The sequence below is a fragment of the Myxocyprinus asiaticus genome, chromosome 3 (assembly GCF_019703515.2).
Source record: "Myxocyprinus asiaticus isolate MX2 ecotype Aquarium Trade chromosome 3, UBuf_Myxa_2, whole genome shotgun sequence".
Classification (NCBI taxonomy): domain Eukaryota; kingdom Metazoa; phylum Chordata; class Actinopteri; order Cypriniformes; family Catostomidae; genus Myxocyprinus; species Myxocyprinus asiaticus.
This window is the reverse complement of record NC_059346.1, coordinates 3,771,447-3,797,083: the sequence shown is the minus strand read 5'-3', so window position 1 is coordinate 3,797,083 and position 25,637 is coordinate 3,771,447. Positions and strand designations below refer to the sequence as shown.

At 35.7% G+C, this 25,637-nt stretch overlaps 1 protein-coding gene across 1 annotated transcript in view; it reads left to right on the top strand.

The window, feature by feature from the left end:
• The window catches only part of LOC127423400 (ras-specific guanine nucleotide-releasing factor RalGPS1-like), a 210,470-nt gene that overhangs the window by 51,461 nt on the left and 133,372 nt on the right, over positions 1-25,637 (top strand). The window contains exons 5-6 of the mRNA XM_051667664.1: positions 6,093-6,176; positions 16,939-17,028. Coding sequence (XP_051523624.1) covers positions 6,093-6,176; positions 16,939-17,028 — 174 coding nt within the window. The remainder of the gene's footprint in view (positions 1-6,092; positions 6,177-16,938; positions 17,029-25,637) is intronic.

Here is a 25,637-nt window from a genome sequence, read left to right as displayed (position 1 = left end):
CTGAACATCTCAAATGACCCGTTTACCATAGCTGATATGGAAAAAAGAAATAAAACATTTGTACAAAGAAATGCGTTTTATTCGTATAAAATCTGTAATTGTTCACTACCATGCAAAAGTTTAGACGCACCTAATTATTGCTATTTTCCACATTGAAAAATGATTGTGCACACATTAAACCTTGAAATATCACAACTGGAACAATGTAAATACTGTATCCAAAAAAAACAAAAAACAAAATGTGTTAAATCAACACTATCTTGGGTGCTTCTTCAGCGTCAAGGTATTTAATATCCCGTCTCCAGTTTAAACTGAATTGGAATCTTTTTACCAGGCCTTCATCGTTTATTTATGGTACTTTTCAAATACCTTTTATGTAAAGATTTTACTGTTTTAGCCTTGATCAATATTAAAGGAATAGTTCACCCAAAAATGAAAATTCTCTCACTATACACTCACTCTGATGCCATCCCAGATGTGTATGACTGTCTTTCTTCAGCAGAACACAAATGAAGATTTTTAGAAGAAGATAGAGCTCTGTCAGGTCCTTATAATGGAAGTACACGGGTGTCGGCACTTTGACGGTCCAAAAGTCACATTTAGGCAGCATAAAAGTAATCCACACGACTCCAGTCAATCAGTGAATGTCTCCTGAAGTGAATCGAAAGGTTTATGTAAGAAACAAGTTGATAATTAAAATGTTTTTATATGTTGATTATTGTTATTTGAGGGGTTTTCTCAGCTAATTTTTATGCATGCGATTAATTAATCGGTATACTATGTAATTAATTCAATAAAAAAACTGTAATCGATAGACAGCCCTAGGTTATTTGTTAACTAAGCCAGCAAAAGTGTCAGTGAAGAGCATGCTTGAGATGAAACATGAGACGAGAGATGTTTGAAGAAAACAAAGTTAAATGTCGATTGAAAATTTTTGGTGTCATTTCTAATTAAGCTGTAATTTTGCCAAATTACTTAAAGGTGCACTCAGTAACGTTTTGCTTGTATCATCTAGGACTTGCACTGACACCTAGTGGCTTGGATGCAGCATCATTTAAAATCAGTAGTTTTCAGTTTCAGATGCTATCGTAGAAATTCTCTATTCACAGTCAGCCATGATTACTTAAATCAGTGAGTGAAAGTGTCCAATAACAGGACGGTTACTGAGATTAAGCGAGTAGTATTCGGCTGGTCATGTGATCTCAACATGGCGGCCTCCATGAGGGGACTCTCTCCATGTGCAATAAAACAGCTTTCATAAGGTTACTGAAATGACTGGATTTTTAATTTCATGTGAGTGCTCATGATTTTATATACAGTTGTGCTCAAAGGTTTGCATACCCTGGCAGAAATTGTGACATTTTGGCATTGAAAATTTGGCCAAACATTCAAGGGTGTGTAAACTTTTGATCAGGGACATTTGGGTGATTTCTGTTATCATTATGATTTAAAAAGGAGCCAAACAACTATGTGATAATAAATGGCTTCATATGATCACTATCCTTAAATAAGTTTTTTTGCATGATCAGTCATGTTTTCAAAATCAATGGCAACATTTCACAATTTCTGCCAGGATATGCAAACTTTTGAGCACAACTGTATATGTTTAAAAATTACAATTAATTTCTTTAGGAGGAAAACTTTTTTTAATGAGGGGAAAAAGTGACTGAGTGCACCTTTAATTGTTATTTAATTTATCTGTATATTTTCTTGAAATCCACAGTGCTAAAAGTGCCTGAAGTTGAAGAAACACCCATGCACAATTTATCAAATTGATTCCTTTAAATCAAAAGGTAGATCATGAGAAACATAAATTCAGTAAAGTGCTTGCCAAATATTGATTGGTAGTGTACATTATCCATCATCTCTGTGTTTCTTATGTTAATCATAAAAACTTTGCAATCGTTCGAGCCTGTTTTTCCATGTTATTCCAGGATCTGCTGTGGTGTTTGTGTAAATATTACATTATTCATCATGATTACAGTGTTTAGTAATGTTAACATGAGACACTTTTGACGGTCAGCGTGAGTTCATCCCTAGAGCAGGCCGCTTAAATTCTGTCATAATTTCTTTCCTGACACTTTTTACACCGTCCCTCAGAGGTACGTGACCTCTGACCTGCCACAAGCGCACTTCCTGCTGATGCAAAGGAAAAACAGTAACCATGTCCAGCTGTGGCTGCTTTCACTTTCTTTACCTTCTCGTTCACTTAAGTCTTGGCTGAAGTAATGTGTACGTGTGCATGCCCTGACTCAAAATAAACTTTAGAGTCTGAATTCCATGATAATTCCCTTGCAATAAAGGAAGTTGACATAATGTCTGACTGTCTCACAACCTCTGACCTCTACAAGTGAGTTGACCTGCCTGATCTCATGAAGATTACGTGACTGTAGCGACATTTTTGCTAAATGACATGGTATGTTAATTATAACTTGTATTGCGGCAGTTTTAAGGTGAAATGTCCACTATGTGGTGCTAAAAGCGAGTGAAATCTTCTCCCAAACAGATGAGGTTTTTGAGGTTAATGCTCTATCGAAATTTAAATCAACAAAACTGCCTACCTTAAACCTTAAACCTAAAGCTAAACGATAGTGTCATAAAAGCAAATGTGAGATGAAAAATGCAATTGGTGCTTCTATGAAACTTTCGGCTCTCGTGTCGACTCACTTGCTCTTCAGGACTCGTACCCCGATCCTTTGCGTCGCAAATGCAACACACTATCAGTTGAGCTACCGCACAATTTGAATGTGCTCAAAATAGCTTGCAAATGTATTGGTTATGTAATGAAAAAACTAAAATGCCATAAGATAGCATTAAGTGAGGAACAGGGCGAAAAGTAAGTGTTTATGCCGTTTTTTTCATGATTTGTGTGAAAGTGAATAAAAGTAATTGTTGTTGTAGCGCCTCTAGTGGTCATTTTACCAGGAAACTGATGCATTACAACAAGCCATGTAAAAATACTTTTACACAAATGTGAAACATCATCTAGGCATTTCTTTGCGAGATTCACCTAGTAGTGTTTCATGTCTAGTTATTGGGCTTGTTTTACATCTTGATCAATCCCTAAGAATAGAATGAAAAGATTATCTTCTCTCTTTTTTTTTTTAAATTTGGAATGCCCAATTCCCAATGTGCTTTTTAAGCGTAGTGATTCGCCTCAGTACGGGTGGTGGAGGACGAATCCCAGTTGTCCCCCAATGGATCCCTGGCATCATCTTGCGAGCAATAAATTACATTAAAGCATTTAAAACAGAAGTCCACAACTGTGGTGATGTAAGGAGCAGGTGTTGAGAGAGGAGCCCTTTGGACTACACACAGTGTCACGCATCCACTTTAATGCCCGCCATTCTGGGAATAAAAAAGTTAAAAATCTGACCTTTAAACTCTATGTTTTCTTATTAATTGGTTGAGTTCGTTCCAGCTGTTGACCACAAGCTCTTTGACACCCACTGGTAGGGCCTAGGCCTCCTACAATTTTTTCAAGAGGTTTTATTAAATGCAACATTATCAGCAACCCCACCCGGGATTATCTGGGATTCCGGTAATTCTGCATTATATAAAACCAGAACTTTTTTAATTTTCTCTAGGGACATGGTCAGTCAATATCAACATGAACTCGACAATCAAGAATACAGTATATGAATTAACGTTCAATAATATACAATAATAATATAAATTAAAAATCATGTATTAGTCTATAAACAATTCTTAAGATTTATAGCATATATTAGTGCTGTCAGTCGATTATTTTTTTTTTTATCGCGATTAATCGCGTAATATTTGACTCTAAATATACTTTTTTCCTGTCAAAATGCATTTATTTCCATCTTAGGAAGAAAAACAAAACAATATGTAACAACATAATGCTTTATTAACATTTTCCAAACAAAGTTTTCCACAGTATAAATATAGAAAAGCATTAAAATATCACCAATTCAAGTAACAATACAGTTTTCCTGAAGTTTAAGTGGGAGTTTGACTAATTGAAAGTACTAGTCCCCACATAGGTTGCATATTTATTGCAATGCACATTAAATCTCTGAATCTCTCATCCTCCACAATATTAATTTGCTGGTAGACTGTGGCTATCCGGTTTGCTACAGCAATCGTGAAGCTGCGTACATGATTCGTGTCAGAGCGTCAACGCCAGCGTCAAACGGCGCTTTGATCTCCACGTGAAAAGCGCTTGCAAACAGACAAAAACTTCTCATTCTGCGTTTTGGTGATAGTTAAGACATGATGTGCTTCTGTGGTAATTAAAGTGTGCCTTATACGCTGAAAAATACTTGATTTCTGTCATAAGTTCTATTTAGGCTTGTTTTGTACAACAAATAGCATTAAGAGCTCCTTCTTCCATCAATTTATTACTGACACTGAATTACTGCTGTGTGTGTTGTGAAGTGTGTGTCAATGTAATGACTCCGCATGGACACTTTGTGAAGCTTCCAATCTTCCATCTGGTGTTTATGCTGTATTAACAGTAAATGCGTTAATCGCGATTAAGTAAAAATTATGCGTTAAACTAAATAACATATAAATTTTTACATGTACGTATAAATAATATATACAGTATATTAACTAGAATGAATATATGAAATGAAATGTATAGAATAAATATTCTCAATATTTGATCAAGGTTAACTTGATCTTAATCAGAAAAAAAAAAAATCACTTTTAAATGTTATTATTAGAGGTCGACCGATGTGTGTTTTTAATGGACAATGTTGAAATCAGGGTGGCCGATTATAATGTTGATTATACACAATTTAATATAATAGAAAATTATATATACAAAAATTGGCAACACAATTTATTAACTTTCATTTAGCATCATATTTCTTTAAAATTTCACACAAAACTTTGACTAGTGTGTTTTAGATGGTCCATTTTTGAGTTATTGTTTGCTAAAAGAAATTATAATACATTTGGAAGAAGGAAATAACAACAGTGCACGCCACAGTCCAGCAACCACCGACGGTATGCACGCTTTAGCAATCACATTTTTTCACAAAAAGACAGAATCCAACTAATTACAGTGCATAGCCTATGGCATTTACTTATAGCACACATGAAGCGCTTTTACTTTCAAGTTACTCTATCATTAACAGTTACAAGGAACTGTTGAGAAGAGAGAGAGAGAATGAAACACCCGAGCACTTGAAACATCATGCACACATTTGCGTCTGTCACGGGACTATTTAAATGCACACCTGTCTACTATGGTAACACGATGACAGGTAATAACAAAACTAACTTTGATTGGTCATTTACATGTCTCAGACAGCTCCTTAACTTGCAAGCAAGTGATTCTCGGTGCCATCACGACTTAAGAAGCTAATGGGCCAAACAGGAAAATGTTTCATCCCATGTCGATCATTTTAAAAATTAGATGGTTTAATAGAGAAGACTGTGTGTGTATCTGGAAAGTGGAAGAAGCAACATTTCTGTCTTATTGTATTGATTTTGGCCCTCTGTTTTTGACAAACATGATCATATTACCGTAGAAGAGTTATCTCCTGAGAACCTTATGGACAAAACAAGCTCAGAAATGCATAAAATGTTCCTAAAATTGTTAAAATCACATGTTATTTCTTTCCTCTCAGTGTCAGTAATCATTCGTGACAGTGTTTAAGTTGTCGCTAATTGTGACCACATTAGTTTAGGTGAACTATCGAGCACACTATACAAATGAAATAAACTCGCGGGATATCTGTCATGTCTAGTCCCTCAGTGCTCTTGGGGGATGAGTGTTGAAAAAATAATCCAAACAATCTAGATAACTATTGATTGACAGAGAAAACTTGAGATCTTAATATAAAGCTGAAAGAATGAATGAAATCATCATTTTAAACGGGGTTTGGTTACTTTGTTTATAAATACAGGGGCTCCACGTATTTAAAAACTCTTCATTTTTTAAAGACCCACTGTCAGTCAAAGATGATACATGAGTACGGTTCAAAGGTACCATTTGATACGATCAATATACCATGGTACTTTTTGTAAGGGGAATATTTAAGAGCCGTGTGAAAATAAAGCTTTTCGCTTTTAAAGAGTCTTAATCACATTGTGTTGTTATCTGTGTTGTTCTGCAGGAGCTTGCTAGCTGTGGCTGGAACAAAAAAGAAAAACACATTTTGGCTCCTAATGTTGTTGCTTTCACGCGAAGGTTCAACCAGGTAAGTATGCTTGGTGTTCAGTATGTCTGTCTGTCTTTCTAGTTTTCTTTTTAACTTTAGGAATTTTGCTAAACCAAGAATTTTAATAAAAAAAATGTTTTACTCACAGACATAAAAAATAGCAAGTAATAGCTAAGTACATGTCTTTGATATACATGTTACATGCAAACAGGTGTTGCTTATGCTAAACCAATCATATTAGGATTCAGGTCATTGCAACCAGAGGTGGAAGTCATCCAAATATGGGCAGAGAGGATCGTTCATTGTAATTATAAGGCCTGCACCCCTGAGTCTTCTCTTTACTGTTGTACATGAAACTGGTGTTGAGCGGGTAGAATTCAATGAAGCTGTCAGCTGAGGACATGTGAGGCGTCTATTTCTCAAACTAGAGACTCTGATGTACTTATCCTCTTGTTTAGTTGTATATCTGGCCTTCCACATCTCTTTCTGTCCTTGTTAGAGCCAGTTGTCCTTTGTCTTTGAAGACTGTAGTGTACACCTTTGTATGCAACCAAATAGCTTTCAACTGTATGATATAATGGCAAGTGATTTTCTAGAACCAAATTAGCAATTTAGCATGATTATTCAAGGATAAGGTGTTGGAGTGATGGCTGCTGGAAATGGGGCCTGTCTAGAATGACTTTTTTCAAATAGTGATGGTGCTGTTTTTTACATCAGTAATGTCCTGACTATACTTTGTGATCAGTTGAATGCCACTTTGGTGAATTAAAGTACCAATTTCCTTCCGAAACAGCAAAATCTGTACATTATTCCAAATTTTTGTGTGTAAGCATGTGTAAGTGCGGGGGAGACGAGGGAGTACAAGCGGGTTTTTCAACCAAAATTGAAATAAATGTAGGATATTATAGACATTGTTTGTCATTCTTATCCGATGTACTTAACCAATGTCTTTGTTTTAGTTGGTTATTGTGTTGTGGTAGCCTGTACGGCTCTTTGAAATAACTGAAATCATTTGGCGAAGTGATATGGAACCGTTATGCTGTCAAGACCTGGAACTACTTCATAGCTGTGCGTCTACTTGAAAAATAATTGTACATCTTAGAGCGTCCGTCAACCAATCAGAATCAAGCATTCAACAGACCCGTGGTATAATTTATCATAATCTTCAGTATGTCATTAAAAAAAATTGAAAAGTTTATTTAAAATTATAGCAAACAATTGCCTTTTTGTTTTTATAGAGTTATAAGCCGTTAATCTTGGGAATGCCAACTGAAACAGGAAATCTTTAAAAACACCTTCAGAGCTTAAAGGGTTAATATAAAATGTTGCTCTAATTTGTAACAGTGCGATACAGCTGATCTGTTCAGTATAATTCATGTAAAGTTTCCTCTGGCTTCAGACTGTACCACTGGGGCTGTTAAATCTTCTGTTCACGACTGTATGAAGCTGTTCTAGCAGACGGTGACAAGACTTTAGAGATTTCTCTTGAGATATGTTATATTTTAGCATCTTCAAAGTGGCCACACTTTGCCTAGATTTTGCAGAAATGTACTCTTGGCATTTTCTCAAACAACTTCTTGAGGTATCACCCTGGGATGCTTTTTAAACAGTATTGAAGGAGTTCCCATCTATATGCTGGGCACTTATTAGCTGCTTTTCTTAATTATTCGGTCCAAGCGTGCTGAGTGACTCCAGCCAGGTCTCCTAAGCAACCAAATTGGCCCGGTTGCTAGGGAGGGTAGAGTCACATGTGGTAAACTCCTCGTGGTCGCTATAATGTGGTTCGTTCTTGGTGGGGCGCGTGGTGAGTTGAGCGTGGTTGCCGCGGTGGATGGCGTGAAGCCACCACACACGCTATTTTGAAATATTTTGAAAGTGCTGAAATTGGACACTATATACTGTATACTTCTTGTCAAAGTTAATTTATTTCCATCTTAGGAAAGAAAACAAGACAATATGTAGCAATATAATGCTTTATTAACATTTTCCAAACAAAGCCTTCCACAATATAAAGACAATGCACTAAAATAGCACCAATTCAAGTAACATTAAATGTTTCCCAAAGTCTAAGTGGGAGTTTGACTAACTTAAAGAACTAGTCCCTACATAGGTTGCATATTCATTGCAACTGGCATTAAATGTGGCTATCCGCTTTGTTACAGCAATCGTGAAGCTGCATTCATGATTCACGGCGATGCCAGCATCCAGCGCCGCTTTAAACTCACAATGAAAAGCGGTTGCAAACAAAAACGTCTCATTCTGTGTTTTGGTGATAGTTAAGATTTGGTGTGCTGCTGTGGTAATTAAAACATGCCTTACAAAGGCTTAAAAATACATGATGGACTTGAAGTCCCATTTCTGCTTGTTTTATACATCAAACTGTGTTGAGAGCTGCTTTCTCCATCATTTTATCACTGACAGGGAAGCGCTGTCAAAGATTATTTTATTTAGTGAGATAACAACCTCTGCGGCTCTATCATAGGAGAGAGCGTAACAATCAACTAGCGCGTTAAGACAGCTCCGCCCATAGAATGTCTGTGGGACTGCTGCATAATGCTGTTTTATGCTTAACTTTTAGGCTCTATTTGGTAGAAGGGCTCTGGCACTGCGGCGTGTGCAACACCAGTGTTTATGCTGTATTAGCGGTAAATGCGTTAATCGCGATTAAGAACAATTAACACGTTAAACTTTTTTTAATTAATCGCCTGCGTTAACATGTTAATTCTGACAGCTCTAACATATATATATATATATATATATATATATATATATATATATATATATATATATATATATATATATATATATATCACATACGTACAGTATATAAGGACAAGGATACCAGTGTACCAAACAAACAGAAGTTGTTGTCTATGTAAAAAACAAAACAAAAAAACAGAGTGCTTCAAAATCTCCCTCACCATCAGCTTTAGTTGTAAAACTTATTTTGCAAGGCAAGCTGGAACGTTTTTGTAAATCGGTTTCCTACACGGAAATGAATTTTGACATTTAATATGTAGTTTGTCATTTAAACATGGAGATGTTGTAGGATATAAAGCTTGGAGAGCCATCAGTTATAAAACCAGAAGGAAATGTGGTACTCATGCTAGTTTATAAGCATTTGACTATAAATTTATCTTAACAGAATTTGTGGTTTTAAAGTAGTGTTTCCAAATCTGCTTATTGATGAAGTTTCAGCTTAGCATTAATTTGATTTTAAATGTGACTCCTTAAATCTGAAACATCACGTGTCAATTTTTCCACAAGATTTGTCAAGCACTGTAAATATCCAAAGCAGACACTAATTGAGCCACTTTTACATTTACGCCATCTGTTTAACGAGGGAATTTGTTCACGTTTTCACCCAAGAGTATCTGGAAACAACATAACAGCATCTAGATCCCTGCTGAACATTTTCTCTTGAACTGAATTCTGCACACTAAGAGAATTTCTTCTTGGCTGCTGATATCTTCAGTTTTATGACCTCATTCAGCTGAACATGATATGCTGGCTCCCAGGCCTTTAGAAAGAACGGGCGGCTTTAAACCACATTTCTTGGCCACCCAAGAGTGTTTCTTGTTTTAAACAATGCCTTTGTCATTTCATAAACTGTAAAGTGCTCCGTTGTGACCAACCCCTGTGGTTTTTCTTGTTTTAAGCATAAATCTAACATTTGAGGTTTATGCTTAAAACAAGAAAACAACTATTTGCTTAATTCAAAACAAGTTGTATTTATTTAAGGGCTATAAAAAAAAACTGATTATTTCTTCTAAATCCTTTCCCAAGTCCCTGATTAATATTATTGTATGAATTATCAATTTCTCAACAAAAATTATCCGCCACTTTTTTCTTTTTTTTTTTGTATAGCATACATTTTCAAAATGTGTTTTTTAGACAGTATTTTTATTTTTTAATTTTTTTTTATTAGACCATTTGTCTGCTTATTGGGAAATTTGGTAAGAATCATCTAGAGATGCTTCTGTAAAAAATTTTGAATATATTTTTGATTTATTTTGTTCGGAAGATATAAGCTAATACATTTTTGGGTGTGGCCCACAATGACTAATTGGCCTGTATCTTGTTAGTGCAATTTCCAAACTTAATAAAAAATGGTACACACGTAGAAATGGACATTCTGAAGAAACTTGCCAAATTTCATCCATTTTCGATATTAGGGGGCGCTATAACTAAAGAAAAACTATTTATTTTTACCAATACAAATGTTTTCTCAGCATCACCAGGACCTTTCTTTCAAAAGTCTGCAAATTTGGTAACTTTTTCATTCTGCTTGGACTCTGATGATTGACGCTTGCGGTTATATTTGTACTATATTGATTCTCAAGTTAATACATTTTATTTTAAGGATGTTTAGATAATATTACTGGAAAACAAGAAAACAATCCTGAGTTAGTAAATGTTTATTTTATTTTTTTGTGCAGTGTAGTGAGATCAGATGAGCATATATATACTGTACATGGAAACATTTTGGTCTGTCGTCATGCCAACTGAGTCCAAACAGTTGCCTTATACAAATTTTTGTAGCACTCATTGCCAATTTATTTTTTATAGCTGGGCAACAGAAGCTTTCAAGCCATTTTTAAGGCCATATGGGTAAGAATGTACCATATGAGCTCACACTCTTTCATAATGGGGGTCTCAGCTCTACGCTATAGTAAAATCCACTTTACAACCACTTTGGAAAAAGAATCATCATCTCAGGGCCAAGAAATGTAAGTGCTTGCACCCGTTGTCTCCCCGGGTTTCTATACCAACCCAAAATCGTACAATGTGCAAATGATTTGATAATGCGCTATTGGCGATGACCTCATTGCACAGTTGGTTAAGCAGCTTTTTTACATTTTAACCTAAAACACAGCTGCCTTAGCATGACACGCTTGCCATGATCCCTACAATTGGCGGAATCCTTGACTTTCTGGCCAACATTTTCAAGCATATAACTCCATGACTATGACACGACTGTAGCACATTTATTTTAATAAAGATTACACTGAAATTTCATTTATATACAAAGTAGATGTAGTTCGGGAATTTTGTCAGAACTTTCAGGATCATACCACTCACAGGACATATCCATGCTTCCATACGACCCGTAGAAAATTAACTCCAGGCTGGAAAAAGTGATCTTCCAATGGGAAGATATTTGCTCACTTTCCAAAACCTCCCCGGTGTTTTCTTTTTCTAACTTTTTCAGTGGCCTTGGTTCCTGAAGTAATTTTCCTGTTAATTTTCTCCATTGGGATTTCAAAAGATTCTAAAATAAAAAGTTCCAAGCCAGCTCCGAGACTAATCAGTAGAAACTTTGAAAAAGACTGTGTGAACATATTGTCTTTTATGAGGGAATGAACCACAGTTCTTTGAAGCATTGCAAATGACGTTGTTGAATCAAAAAACTCTTGACTCAGTTAATGAATATCAGTATTATAACAATATATTTTAAGTTTATTGCAAAATTCCTACATATACTGTGTACAAATGAGTAGTTTAAGAGTGTAGGGAGAGTGACTCACGTTATTTACTATGTTTCATGAGAGTGGTCAGCCATAACGATTTGTGTTTATTTTGGCAGCGATTTATGTTTCTAAGGAAACAGCAACTACTTTGGAATTTTCTTCAGTGTTAATGGGTAGTGTAGTACTTCACAGTGGTTTAAACTATTTTTTATTAAATTGGATTAACATTGACGTATGGCTTCTACAGAAGCATATACATTGATGAGCCAATACATTATGACCACCTGCCTAATATACTTTCGGTCCTCTGCATGCTGCCAAAACGGTGCCGACCCGCCGAGGCATGGACTCTACAAGACCCCTGAAGGTGTCCTGTGGTATCTAGCTTCAAGACAGTAGCAGCAGATCCTTCAAGTCCTTTAAGTTGCGAGGTGGAGCTGCTGTGGATTGGACTTTTTGATCCAGCACATCCCACAGATGCTCAATCGGATTGAGGGTGTGATGCACTGTGTGTTCTGACACATTCCTCCCGTAACCATCATTACAGTTTTCTGTGACTTGTGCCACAGTAGATCTTCTGTCGGTTTGGACCAGACAGGATAGCCTTCGTTGCCCTCGCGCATCGATGAGCCTTGGGCGCCCAACACCCTGTCACCAGTTTGTGGTTTGTCCCTCCTCAGACCACTGTCTGTAGGTACTCACCACTGCTGACCAGGAGCACTCCACAAGCCTTGACATTTCAGAGGTGCTCTGACCCAGTCGTCTGACCATAATAATTTGGCCCTTGTCAAAGTCTCTCGGGTCTTTACCCCTGCCCATTTCTCCTGCATTCAACATGTTGACTATGAGAACTGATTGTTCACTTACCATCTAATCTACCCAGACCTTGACATGTGGCCTTGTTAGGAGTTGATCAGCATTATTCGCTTCACCTGTGATTGGTCATAATGTTTTGGCTCATCAGTGTATCATCTCTCGACCTCTGTATCTTCTTCTAAATTATACACCTATTCAGGCCACGTACACACTAATACAATTTTGGTTTCCTACGGCATCTTTTTCCATAATATGCGTTACTAGAAAGTGTTTCAGGGCATTTTTGTTGGAGGAAAATGCTAATCCAGTGTAATTGAGAGAAAAATCAATGTGTTTTCAAAATGTTTTAGTATGGACATGGCCTCAGTTGAGCTGGAAAACTGTGGATCTTGCTGATATGGTCACTTTAAAATATTTGTTGTATGGTTGTGCCTGTAATCTGCATCCTATTTCTATCTTTATAGAAATTAGAATCATGCTAAAGTTATCCAAGATGTAAACAAAAGCAAGAAAAATGTTAACTATGAATATAATTAATTGAATCAGAATCTTTAACCTTTTTAACCTTTCATCCACACTATGCCATTTTCCTCCACTCGAAATGGAGCATTTTGAAAAAGGATTGGTGTGGATGTGGCCTTAGGTAGACCAATATGGGCAGTAGACAGAAAGGCAGCTCACTATATTGTGGAACAGAGCCTACAGTATATAATTCTAATATTTTCATTCTAATCAGTGTACTCAATTTTATGTCTGTCTGTTTTTTACTGATGTTTAGGGGTGAAATCGGAGGCCAAATTCACAGTTAAACTAAAGTATGTGCCCTGCGATTCCCCCTACATGTATGACTTTCTGAGGGTCACTGGAAAAGTTATAATTTGCTGACGGTTCAGTTCATATATTCTTAGTTCACAGATATATTTACAGTTCCTCAGGGAGCTGTGTATCCATTTGTAGGTTGTGAAAAAGTTGTGTGTATTTAAACTTTTTTTTTTTTTTTTTTTTTTTCCTCTAGTAAACCAGCAAGGAACTGGAAAAATATTTGTTTTAAACCACATTTTATATCTTTTAAACAGATGTACACACTCGCATCTCTTTACATACAGTAAACAATCACACCTGACTATAATTTTAACCCTTTAATCCATACCTAATCCATACCTCGGGTGACCTCCAAATTTTTTTTGAGTTATGCCCACAGCTTTTTGGTAGTCCTCAGTCTTTCTCTTTTGAATAGTGTGAAAAACAAACAAACAAATTGCAAAACTGCAATTTTTTAAAAAAACTGCTTAATTACCAAAAGTGTCTTTTTTTTTTTTTTTTTCACGCTTAAATAATTTTATGATCATCAACTTGATGAAACTTTCTATGAAGCCCATATTTATAATGCATTGTAAAGGCATTAATGCATCAGTAATGTCTCATAATACACCTTTATATGTTATAACTTCTCATAAATAATTGTAACTACAATTATAATACATTATAATACTTACCTATTCATAGTTATACCTTTAGAGTATCTTGCATTATAAATTAAGTAGCATCCAATTTTATCTGCAGAAGTTATAATGTATTATGTGTGTGTGTGTGTGTGTGTGTGCGTGTGTGTGTGTTTGTGTGTGTACATATATATATATCAGTACTGTGCAAAAGTTTTAGGCACTTGTGAAAAATGTTGCATAGTGAGGATGTCTTCAAAAATAATGACATAAATAGATTTCATTTATCACTTAATGTCATACAAAGTCCAGTAAACATAAAAAAGCTAAATCAATATTCGGTGTGACCACCTTTGTCTTTAAAACAGCACCAGTTCTTCTAGGTACACCTGGACACAGTTTCTCTTGGTTGTTGGCAGATAGGATGTTCAAAGCTTCTTGGAGAATTCACCACAGTTCTTCTATCTATTTCGGCTGTCTCAATTGCTTCTGTCTCTTTATGTTAATCTCAGACTGACACGATGTTCAGTGAGGGCCATGACATCTGTTGCAGAGCTCCCTGTTCTTCTAATCTAATAATAAAAATAATGTTTGGGAGTCTAAAATGTATATTTCCTATTGACACACTAAAGCTGAAGATATAAATAACCATTTTAAGACAAATGCTTTTGTGAAACATCTTATGTGCTTAAGACTTTTGCACAGTACTGTGTGTGTGTGTGTGTGTGTGTGTGTTTATATATATATATATATATATATATATATATATATATATATATGTAATATAATAGGAATGCTTTAAGTGACAAAAGCAATGTCTTATAAAAACATGATATTTTTAAGATATTTTCATAAGATATTTTAAGTTATATAGCCAATCTTCTTGGCTGTAAACACACCCAAGAATAACAAATAAAAAGAAATTGATTCTATATTGGACTCTATTCAATAAATGTTAATGTTTGTGCATCTTATAAGTTTAACTTGTATGTTACAAGTTTATGTTATGGCTGTTTATAAGAAGATATTGCTTTTATAACTTAACTTAAAGCAGGCAAAGACCACTTATAATATGATCACATCATAAAGCCTTTAGACTGTTTACACTATACAGCACTTATATGACTTTATTAACTTCTGCAGATCAAATTGTATGTTGCTTGTATTATAATGCATTATACTCTAAAGTATAACTATGAATAGGGGAAGTCTTATAATGTATTATAACTGCAGTTATAATTATTTATGAGAAGTTATAGCTTATTATAAGGTGTATTATGATAAATTATGAATGCAGTATAATGCTTTTACAATGCATTATAAATATGGGCTTCATAGAAAGTGTTACCATCAATGTTTTTAATCTTTATAAGTTTACTATTGCAGGATAGACTTCTTTGTTTATTACAAGACAAGTGAGTGCTATATTCATACAAATGACTACTATATCACATTGATTTTCTGTGTGACATTGATGAATGATTAGTATTCCATATGCGTGTATACATACATACTATACATGTTATTTCTTACTCAAGGTGGCTCTGTTGTTTCAGTGATTGACTTGATTTACATTTGACATTGCTATTTGATGAAGAAGCAACGTGGAAGTAAACTATAGCAAGTGTAACACATGACTATTGTCATTTGGGTGTACTGGGTGTAATTATGTATGTTGTGCGTCTATTTAGACTCAAAAAGTGCCTGAGAAAATACATATGTGTAGCTCAATGTAGGTTTGACAGCTAGTTGTGTCTCATGAAACTTCAGTGTGGAAGTAATGAATCCTGTTTTATTTTTGTTGTATCATCTCTTTGATTATATGAAAAATAAAACACCATGATATATATTAAAAAATATTCTGTTTAATTATTTTCTAATTATTTGAGAATGTTTTAAAAATGTGACGCTATCTGGGCATTTTGTAGATCCATTTGTGATAAATGTGCCGGGTCGCTTAACCCGAGTATGTAATAATATTTGGCGAATCGCCCATGCATTTAAGGGTTAATATTTAGGCGAATATCAAAATTCACTTACGTTAAGTAGACATTAGGCCTCAGTAAAGTACCATTTTATTCCTTTTTATTTTATTGCTTATTATTTTATTCCCATAGAATTGACTGTCTGATTTAGAGTTTAGATTCCTTTATGTAGCCGTATTCATGGTGTGTCAATCAAAATATAGTTGATTTAGGACACGCAACAAGTAGCTGCCGATTTCAATCTAATTCTGCCAGGCCCAACAGCGCCAATTGTTTTAAAATTTAGTTGTCAAATATTAAATAGTTTACCTTTCAACAATTTTCTTGATTTTGATCCCCCCTGTGTGAAACATAATAGTTTTGAGGAATTGTGTTCTTAATTTTTTTTTGCTACGGTAAGAATCTGTCAGACTTCATCTACTTTATAATTTCGTTTTTTTTTTTCATTTGGCATCTACTTGTGTTGGAGTCTGCGCCAAGCGAACTCTGTGTGCCCAGCGTTCAGTGCTCGCTTTGCAATTATAATCAGACCTGAGTGTCTTGTTTTCCAGTCATTGCATAACTAGCTTTTCCTCCATATTCTTCACATTATATGGAATTATTTCCAGCTTTTTGGTTTTTGTCCATCAGAAATGTGTTTTCCACAAGATATTGTTGGACTCATTTTGAGTTTCTCTTCAGTGGAAAAGTTCCACTGGCTCTTGCAAAATTTGTCAGTTCTCTCAGAGATGTGGCTTGATCGTCAGTGTGTAAAGACACGCAGTTGTTTTCCATCAGTTTTTGAGTAGCTGCCTGAACCTTCTGAGTAGATCCTTCAAACTGCAATTGAACTGCTAAATATTTGAAAATATCACAATTTGTAGAAGCCATTGTGACATACTGTACACCTTTGCTAAGACAAGCATTACTTTTACAATTTCTCATATTTAGGGTTAGGGATTGGAGCAAATGTAAAATGTAAAAATCTAATTTATCCAATTATATACTCATTGTTTTTGGCTGTATTTATAAAAAAGTAAAACAAGTCTTTTTTTGTGCATATTGATCTTTAAATTTACTCCCACTTTTCTCCCCTGTCTCTTTATAGGTAAGCTTCTGGTTAGTACGAGAAATCCTAACCGCTCAAACGCTGAAGATCCGTGCAGAGATCCTGAGCCACTTTGTAAAAATCGCAAAGGTACGTTCACTAACAGTTGTTTAAAAAAAAATATAACACTCTTTAACTCTTAAACCAGGGGTTTTCAAAGTCTTAAACAGTAAGCCCCCCCCTCTGACAAAATGTACAAGACCGTGCCCCCCTTACCCACCCCACCCCCCCTCCCCCGGCCCCTTTTTTCAGATTTATATACGGTACATACAGTAATGTTGTGTATATAGACCTACAGTAGCCAAGTAAATAATAAGTAAGATAGCCGATGCTACATGTCAAAAATATATTTTTTCCACTAAAAACAGCAGTACATTCTGGCCACTTATTTGAAGTTTAATCAGGAATTTTCCTCTAGTGTTATATTATCAAAATTGATTATATTTCAGGCGTTGGAGCAATTCACCAACAATGATAAATGACCTTAAATTCAGTCTGACAGACTCATTCGGCTATAAGTCATACACTGGTTAATGGCTACAAATATTTATATTAATAAACACATGAAGACACATCGTCCCGATATCATGTTGAACTCATAACATTAGACACGTCGTGACGGATGAACAGAGGCAGAGCTATATGGCTTTATAATAGATTCGGGAGTGCGAATTTTCACGTTATGAGCGTGCACATGCACTATCTGAGCGAGAGCAGGGAGATTTAATAGAGCAGCATATATTTGAGAGCGCACATTGAGTTTTGTGCAAGAATGAAGAAAATCTGCATGCAAGTTGAGAGATTCGCGCTTGTGCTACCGGTACATGGATGCGCTCTCGCATGATATGCATTAGTTCACAACATTTAATAGTATTATAACGCGAGGGGCCTGGGTAGCTCAGCGAGTATTGACGCTGACTACCACCCCTGTAGTCGCGAGTTCGAATCCAGGGTGTGCTGAGTGACTCCAGCCAGGTCTCCTAAGCAACCAAATTGGCCCGGTTGCTAGGGAGTGTAGAGTCACATGAGGCAACCTCCTCATGGTCGTGATGAGTGGTTCTCGCTCTTAATGGGGTGCGTGGTGAGTTGTGAGTGGATTGCGGAGAGTAGCATGAGCCTCCACATGCTGTGAGTCTCTGCGGTGTCATGCACGGTCTCAGAAGCGGAGGTAACTGAGACTTGTCCTCCGCCACCCGGATTGAGGTGAGTAACCACGCCACCATGAGGACCTACTAAGTAGTGGGAATTGGGCATTCCAAATTGGGAGAAAAGTGGATAAAATAATAATGATAAAAAAATAGTATTATAACACCATAAAGCTACGGTCTATTAAGCTGAACTATGGTCCATTAAGCTATTAATTTTCATGTATCTTGACCATAAATGTTTATTGTATTTATGTATCTTTTGATTTTACTTGGTGAATTTATCATCAATCTCCGCGCCTTCCTTGACATGCTCTGGCACCTCCCAGTTTGAAAACCGTGGCCTTAAATGCATACCTCGGGTCTTTCGTGACCCAGGACCTTATTTTACCCTGTTTCTCATATAAATATTGTAACTCACACACAAAAAAAGGCAAAATTGCAAAAAATAATTATTATGGTCTAAGTAACAAAAGTGTATAGGGTCATTAGAGACCCTCGGTATGTAAGAGTGTTAATTATATTACATAAATTATATTGTTATGATTATTTCATATCTATGTAAGTTTACTGTCACAGGATATATATTCCATTGTTTATTACATGACAAATGAGTACTATTTTCATACAAGTAAATATTATATCACGTTGATTTTCTGTGCAACAATAAATTAACAACATTGGTGATTTAACAGTATTTCTTTTACGTGTACACATACATATTAGATATGATATTGGCACTGTTGTTTCAGTGATTGACTTGATTTACATTTGACATTGCTATTTGATGAAGAAACAACATGGAAGTAAACTATAGCAAGTGTAACACATAAACAGTAAGATATGACTATTGTCATTTGGGTCTGCTACTTAAATTATATAAGTTGTGCATCTATTTATCCTCAAAAAGTACATGGGAATATACTTATATTTAGCTTATGTGTTAAGTGTAGCTCAAAATTAGGGATGCACCGATCCGATACCTGGATCGGTATCGGCTCCGATACTGAAGCTTTTAGACGGATCGGGTATCGGTCCGACGAGCCCGATCCAAATCCGATACTGTGTGTTAGTCATGTTCGTTACTGTCAAGCTCCAAAAATGACACAAAAGAACCATAAATACACCATTAAAGCAGTTCATATGACTTGTGCATTTTATTCAAAGCCACTTAAAGATGTGCAATAGCTCTGTGAATCACAAAAGGTTGTGTTTAATAAGTAAATATATAGTATGCGCAGCTCCAGCGTGTTAGTGAATGGTGCTGCTCTGTTTACACACTCATGACTATTTTTAGCCTTCACAGCGTTGCGCAATATTTGAGCGCTACTCACGAACAACATCTCAGATGTAGATGCTCAATAGTTCGGTTCACTTATAATATGCATTTAAAACAGCACCGGAGGTGCATTTTACAAGAATTTGAATAAGAAGCGAATTAAACTACTGTGAACTTGCCTACAAACAGACACATACAGGATTCCTGAAGAGTTCAGAATGTCAAAATAAAAGCGTGAGGGTTTAAAAAGTGCACGATTTAAATATATTACTGTTGTTTTTAAAATTAAAATTAAGTCAATAATAATAATATTATTAACAATGTATTTTTATTATTATTATTATTATTATTATTATTATTATTATTATTATTGTCATCATAAGTATTTGTTTACAATTTATAACAGTATTTAAGTTGAATGGGTTCCAAAAAAATAAGTGTGTGAATGAAAAGTGGACTGATGTCTTACAACTAAATTGAACAAAAAAGTCCAGATGCAAGTTGAAACATTAAAAAAAAAAAAAAAGGCAAAAATAAAACACTGGTTTCTTTTCTACTGAAGACTTGAAGACTGGAATTACTGTTAATTTTGCTGCTACATTATCTAGTATACTAGTTAATAATAAAGTGTTTCTTAATAAGCTATACATTTACATTGAAATAATGTGTAGTTAGAGGTTTGTTTCTCTTTACATATTAAAGAGTACTCCCAATTAGTTCCACACAATAATGTAAAGATATTCTAAACTGATTATGTGAAAAAACAACACTGGTATCGGATCGGTATTGGTATCGGCCGATACTGAGATTTCCGGTATCGGAATCGGATCAGAAGAGAAAAAGGTATCGGTGCATCCCTACTCAAAATGTGTTTGACAGCCAGTTGCGTCTCAGGAAATTTCAGTGTGAAAATAATGAATCCTGTTCTAGGAGTTTTTGCTTTAACTCTTTGATATATAAAAAATAAAACATCAGAATATATCAAACTATATTTTATTTGATTATTTTCTAATTTTCTTGAAAATATTTTGAAAATTTGTCGCTATCTGGGCATTTTATAGATCTGTTTGTGATGGATATACGTGCCAGGATATGTGAGAGTGTTTGGTGAAATTTCCATGCATTTACGAGTTAAACGCATCAATAAAAAGATTAAGATATCAGAAAAGTCTGGTTTCCCGTCACTATTAGAAAAGTAACCTGGCCTCATAGAATCACACTTTTGCCAAATGATTTTTACGTGGCTCATTATACTTATTGCGTCAGTTTCCTTGTGAATTGTACACTAGAGGTGCTACAACAATGAATTTTATTATAACCATCCACACAAATCACTGCAGAATATCAGTTTGCTCTATTCCTCACACAATGCTATCTTATGACATCTAAACACTTTTACTATAGCACGTGACTTGTAAAACGATACATTCTAACGTTTGCATTACATAACCAACTACATTTACAAGCTTGTTCGGGCGCGATCAAGATGCACGGTAGCTGGTACGAGTCCTGAAGAGCATGCAAGTCAAAATGTGAGCCAAAAGTGTCATAGAAGCACCAAAAATGTACATGGTTGCTTCAGAAGTTGCGTTTTACATCTCACGTTTGCTTTTATGACACTATCGATTAGGTATAGGGTTTAGTTTAGGAGGATTTAAAACTCAATAGACTATTAAGCTTAAAAACCTCATCTGTTTGGGAGAACGTTTTACTCGTAGTGCCACATAGTGGACATTTCACATCCAAACCTCTGCGTTACATGTACTGAGCCATGTGTCATTTTGCAAAAATGATGCCACAGTTGCGTAATTTTCATGAGATCATGCTGTTGAAAAGAACACCTGTCATTCTCTCTCTCTGTAACCTCCAGAACAAATATTTTGAAAGGTAACCTAACCTTAGAGTCAGGATCACAGCTACAGCATGGCGCCATAAATGATGCCTGTATAGGCAGCTCAATACATTTTGGAATTCAGGGCTTTTCCAGTGTATATGGATTAGAAACAGTAATTTCCCTCTAATGATGTTGAATTTCTCGATCTCATGCTTAAACAAATGCAGATTTTTTTCATTGCGTCTGTGAGTTTGTCCAACTGTGACGTTCACCCCATTAGTATGGAATGGAGAGGAATCTTCATGTTGTAGTGCTGTTAAAATTGTTTGGCACATACATTGAAGTCAACAAAAACTTTTCATATAGCCTTATTAAATACAATATATGCATGCATATTTCCTGTAAGTGAATAAGCTTTTAAAGTCAAGCCAAAGGTGAAAGTTATGATACATTGATTGAGTTTATAATAAATATGCACGTTTCTCATTTAGATGAGTGCCTTTTATTAATTGATTTCACATGTGTGTAGTTTGGAAACCTTTAGTCACCCTAGAGAGATGCTGTACTGTCCTAATCACACTAAATATTTCTGCTCTGCTGCATCAATAAAAGCCACGTCAGTGATGCACCTGGAATATCTGCTGATTTCTACACCAGAGAGCTCTTGATACTTGTGAGCCATCACTCAAATATCTCATTACTAATTCTCAGAGGAACACAAGCTGTACAAAACTAGTCATATTATCAATGTTAATCTCGTCAACAAAATGACTGACGGAAATGATGGCGGGATGGAAAAGACGCATCATGACGATACTCAAAGGTTTTTAATTAAAAAGTACTTTTGACGAAAGTATGATGAGAAAAAAAATTATATTGCAAGACATTAATTATGCACTTACACTCTTTTTATTAATTTTTTGAATGAAAGAAAAATCTAGAAACAGTTGATTCAAATAGATCAGTCATAGTATGTTGGGGATTTCCCCATTTGAGCTGAACACCTGTACAATGAACTTTGCATACGTGTTCATTACCTCACTCAAACACGTATTATATATGTGACATTAATCCACTATATCCACAACATCAGCTTAATATTACAACTTGCATCTGCACAGACAATGAAGCCAATGAACAGTTGCACTTTAACTACAGTAAAGTTACTTGCAAGCCTTAAAAATGCACTACACATTACGCAATATCCTAAACTACCTACACGTGAGGAATTCACAATGGGGAACCTTTTTGACCCTTTAAGATCTGAGGGTGGTTTTAAAGATTTCCTGTTTCAGTGGCATACCCAAAATTAAAAAAATCAAGGAGGGTCAAGGGTTTGATATCATTTTAAAGAAAACTTATCAATTTATTTAATGATATAGATTATGATAACTTATGATATCTTTTCTGATTTTACATTATATGTCTCAGGGTGTAAATAAGGTAGATCAGAAAATATAAATAATTTATCCTAGTGTTTAAAAACATATCCAAGTGTCCAAAAGCCATTCCAAACAAATAAAATAAAAAATTGTACATAAGTACAACAATACAGCAATGACTAAAGGTATGCTTTCTCTTCAAAGCATGCAGGCATGAGTAACCAGATCTCATTCAGTTTCATTCTGTGTCATTTGAGCCATCATTGAGTCTGTGTCTGGTGGCCATATGTAATTAGAGTGAACGATCCTCTCTGCCCATATTTGGATGACTTCCACCTCTGGTTTCAACGATCTAAATCCAAATATGATTGTTTTAGCATTCCATGACAGTGGACAACTTACTACATCATTTCCGATGAAGTCATCTGATCCAGGAAAGCTAAAATGTTTTTAGCCAGATAGCACACTATGTGCTGTGTACACATTGTGCTTCACGTGGATTATCTAACGATCTATTTAGAAAGTATTCAGATCCCTTCATTTATTCCCATTTTGTTATGTTGCAGCCTTATGCTAAAATGCTTTAAATATTTATTTTTCACATCAACCTACACTCCATACCCCATAATGACAAAGCAAAAACAGATTTTTGATAACAAATATCACATTTTCATAAGTATTCAGACCCTTTGCTATGACACTTGAAATTAGCTCAGGTGCATCCCATTTCTCTGGATCATCTTTGAGATGTTTCTACACTTTGATTGGAGTCCACCTGTGGCAAATTCAATTGATTGGACATGATTTGGAAAGGCACACACCTGTCTATATAAGGTTTCACAGCTGAAAATGCATATCAGAGCAAAAACCAAGCCATGAGGTCAAAGGAACTGCCTGCAGAGCTCAGAGACAGGATTTTGTGGGGATCTGGGGAAGGCTACAAAAAAAAACAAAAATAATCGGCTGCATTGAAGGTTCCCAAGAGCACAGTGGCCTCCATAATTCTTCCTAGAGCTGGCCGCCTGGCCAAACTGAGCAATCGGGGGAGAAGGGCCTTGATAAGAGAGGTGACCAAGAACCTGATGGTCACTCTGGTTGAGCTCCAGAGATCATGTGTGGAGAAGGGAGAAACTTGCAGAAGGACAACCATCACTGCAACACTCCAATCTGGGCTTTATGGCAGAGTGGTCAGACGGAAGCCTCTCCTCAGTGCAAGAAAGTAAAAAAGCACCTAAAGGACTTTCAGACTGTGAGAAACAAGATTCTCTGGTCTGATGAAACGAAGATTGAACTGTTTGGCCTCAATTCCAATTGTCATGTCAGGAGGAAACCAGGCACCGCTCATCACCTGCGCAATACCATCCCAGCGGCGAAGCATGTTGGTGGTAGCATCATGCTGTGGGTGTGTTTTTCAGCGGCAGGGATTGGGGGACTGGTCAGGGTTGAAGGAAAGCTGAACGTAGCAAAATACAGAGATATCCTTAATGATAACCTGATCCAGAGTGCTCAGGACCTCAGACTTGGCCGAACATAACAACATAACAAAATGCGTTTTGTTTGCTGCAGCATAACAAAATGTGAAAAAAATTAAGGGGTCTGAACACTTTCTGAATGCACCGTATGCTTCCGATTACATTGTGTGTGGGCTCGTTTTAAAGATAATCGCCTTCTCGTAAGTAATGGTGTGTGATATTATGTTTTATTTATTTTTTTGTAAAGTTATATGTGAAAATGCAGCATATAAGCAACATCTGTTTACATGTAACATGTACTCTGTCAAAGACATATTCTTAGCTATTACTTGCTATGTTTTGGTCTGAGTAAAACAAATAGGCTTGTTGTATTCTACTCTTTGAGAGCTTTCCAATGACATATGACATGGCTATTTAATCAGTTTGATGTTTTTAATGAATACAATAATATGTGCAGTGTAAAATTATTAATACATTATAAAAATGGAACACTTCTGATTTGTCTGCAAATTTCAAAGCACTTTTTCAGTTTCTATCATAATGCCTACATGCACAGTAAATTAAAAACTCTAAGCTTTAATTAGAACCAACTATTTGCACATGTACACCCACAGATAGTGCAAACACTCCCATCCATGCCCACTTACACTTTGCAAGAATTAGCGCGCACTCGCAAAAATGGGATAAGACGAAGTGCATGGTCATTGCGCTGTGCCTAGCGCCGTCACAAAAATAGTACCCTTGAAGCAACAGCAAACTCGCATTTTGCTGCACAAAAACATCCTAATTCTAAGGGGCCGTTTAGACCGAATGCGTTCTTGCACTGAAAAAAGCATGATGTAGTGCAGTGAATACATCAGGGACGTGTTATAGGTGATTAAAAAAAAAAAAATTTATTACTTGACACAGCATCTTAAAAGTCCTTAAGTGATTAAATGCATAGGAAAACAGTTGACTCAATGTTGCTGCAAAAACGCTTTTGGTGTGAACGCCCCCTAAAGCGGTAAGAAAGGGTTGAAAATGGTCATGAAAAACTTAAGTTAATGTCAAAAGGGGATCTCATGGAAAAAAAAAAAATAAATGATACAAAAATTGTGAGATGGCCCCTTTAAATCGTGATGCTAAACGAACCTTTACCTTTACATGTCATCATGTTATGGAGCTGATAAAGGGGTTCCTCTTTGCTGAAGCGAGCACAAAGACAAACAAATGCGGTTTTCCCTACAGTCATGCGTTTGTACAGCTTCATTGTGGGAGTGATGATGAAAGCAGGTGTTTTTTTTTTATTTTTATTATTATTATTATTTTGTGGAAGATATCCAATCAGAGAGCAGAAGAGAGTTTATTGTGTGGGCGGGAGCTGTGACATCATTTAACCTTACAAACAGACAGTAGTACGTGTCTGTTTCTCTGTTTTAAATGTACATGTGGGTTTTCTCCTTTTCCTCAAAAATGAAAGCCTATGTTTTATTAGAAGTCAACGTTTGATTACATAAAAAAATTATTAGCAAAACACGATCAAATAAAATAACCAGTAAAATGGAAGTGGACACAAAGTAAAAATCTCTCTCTCTCTTTCTGAGTTTA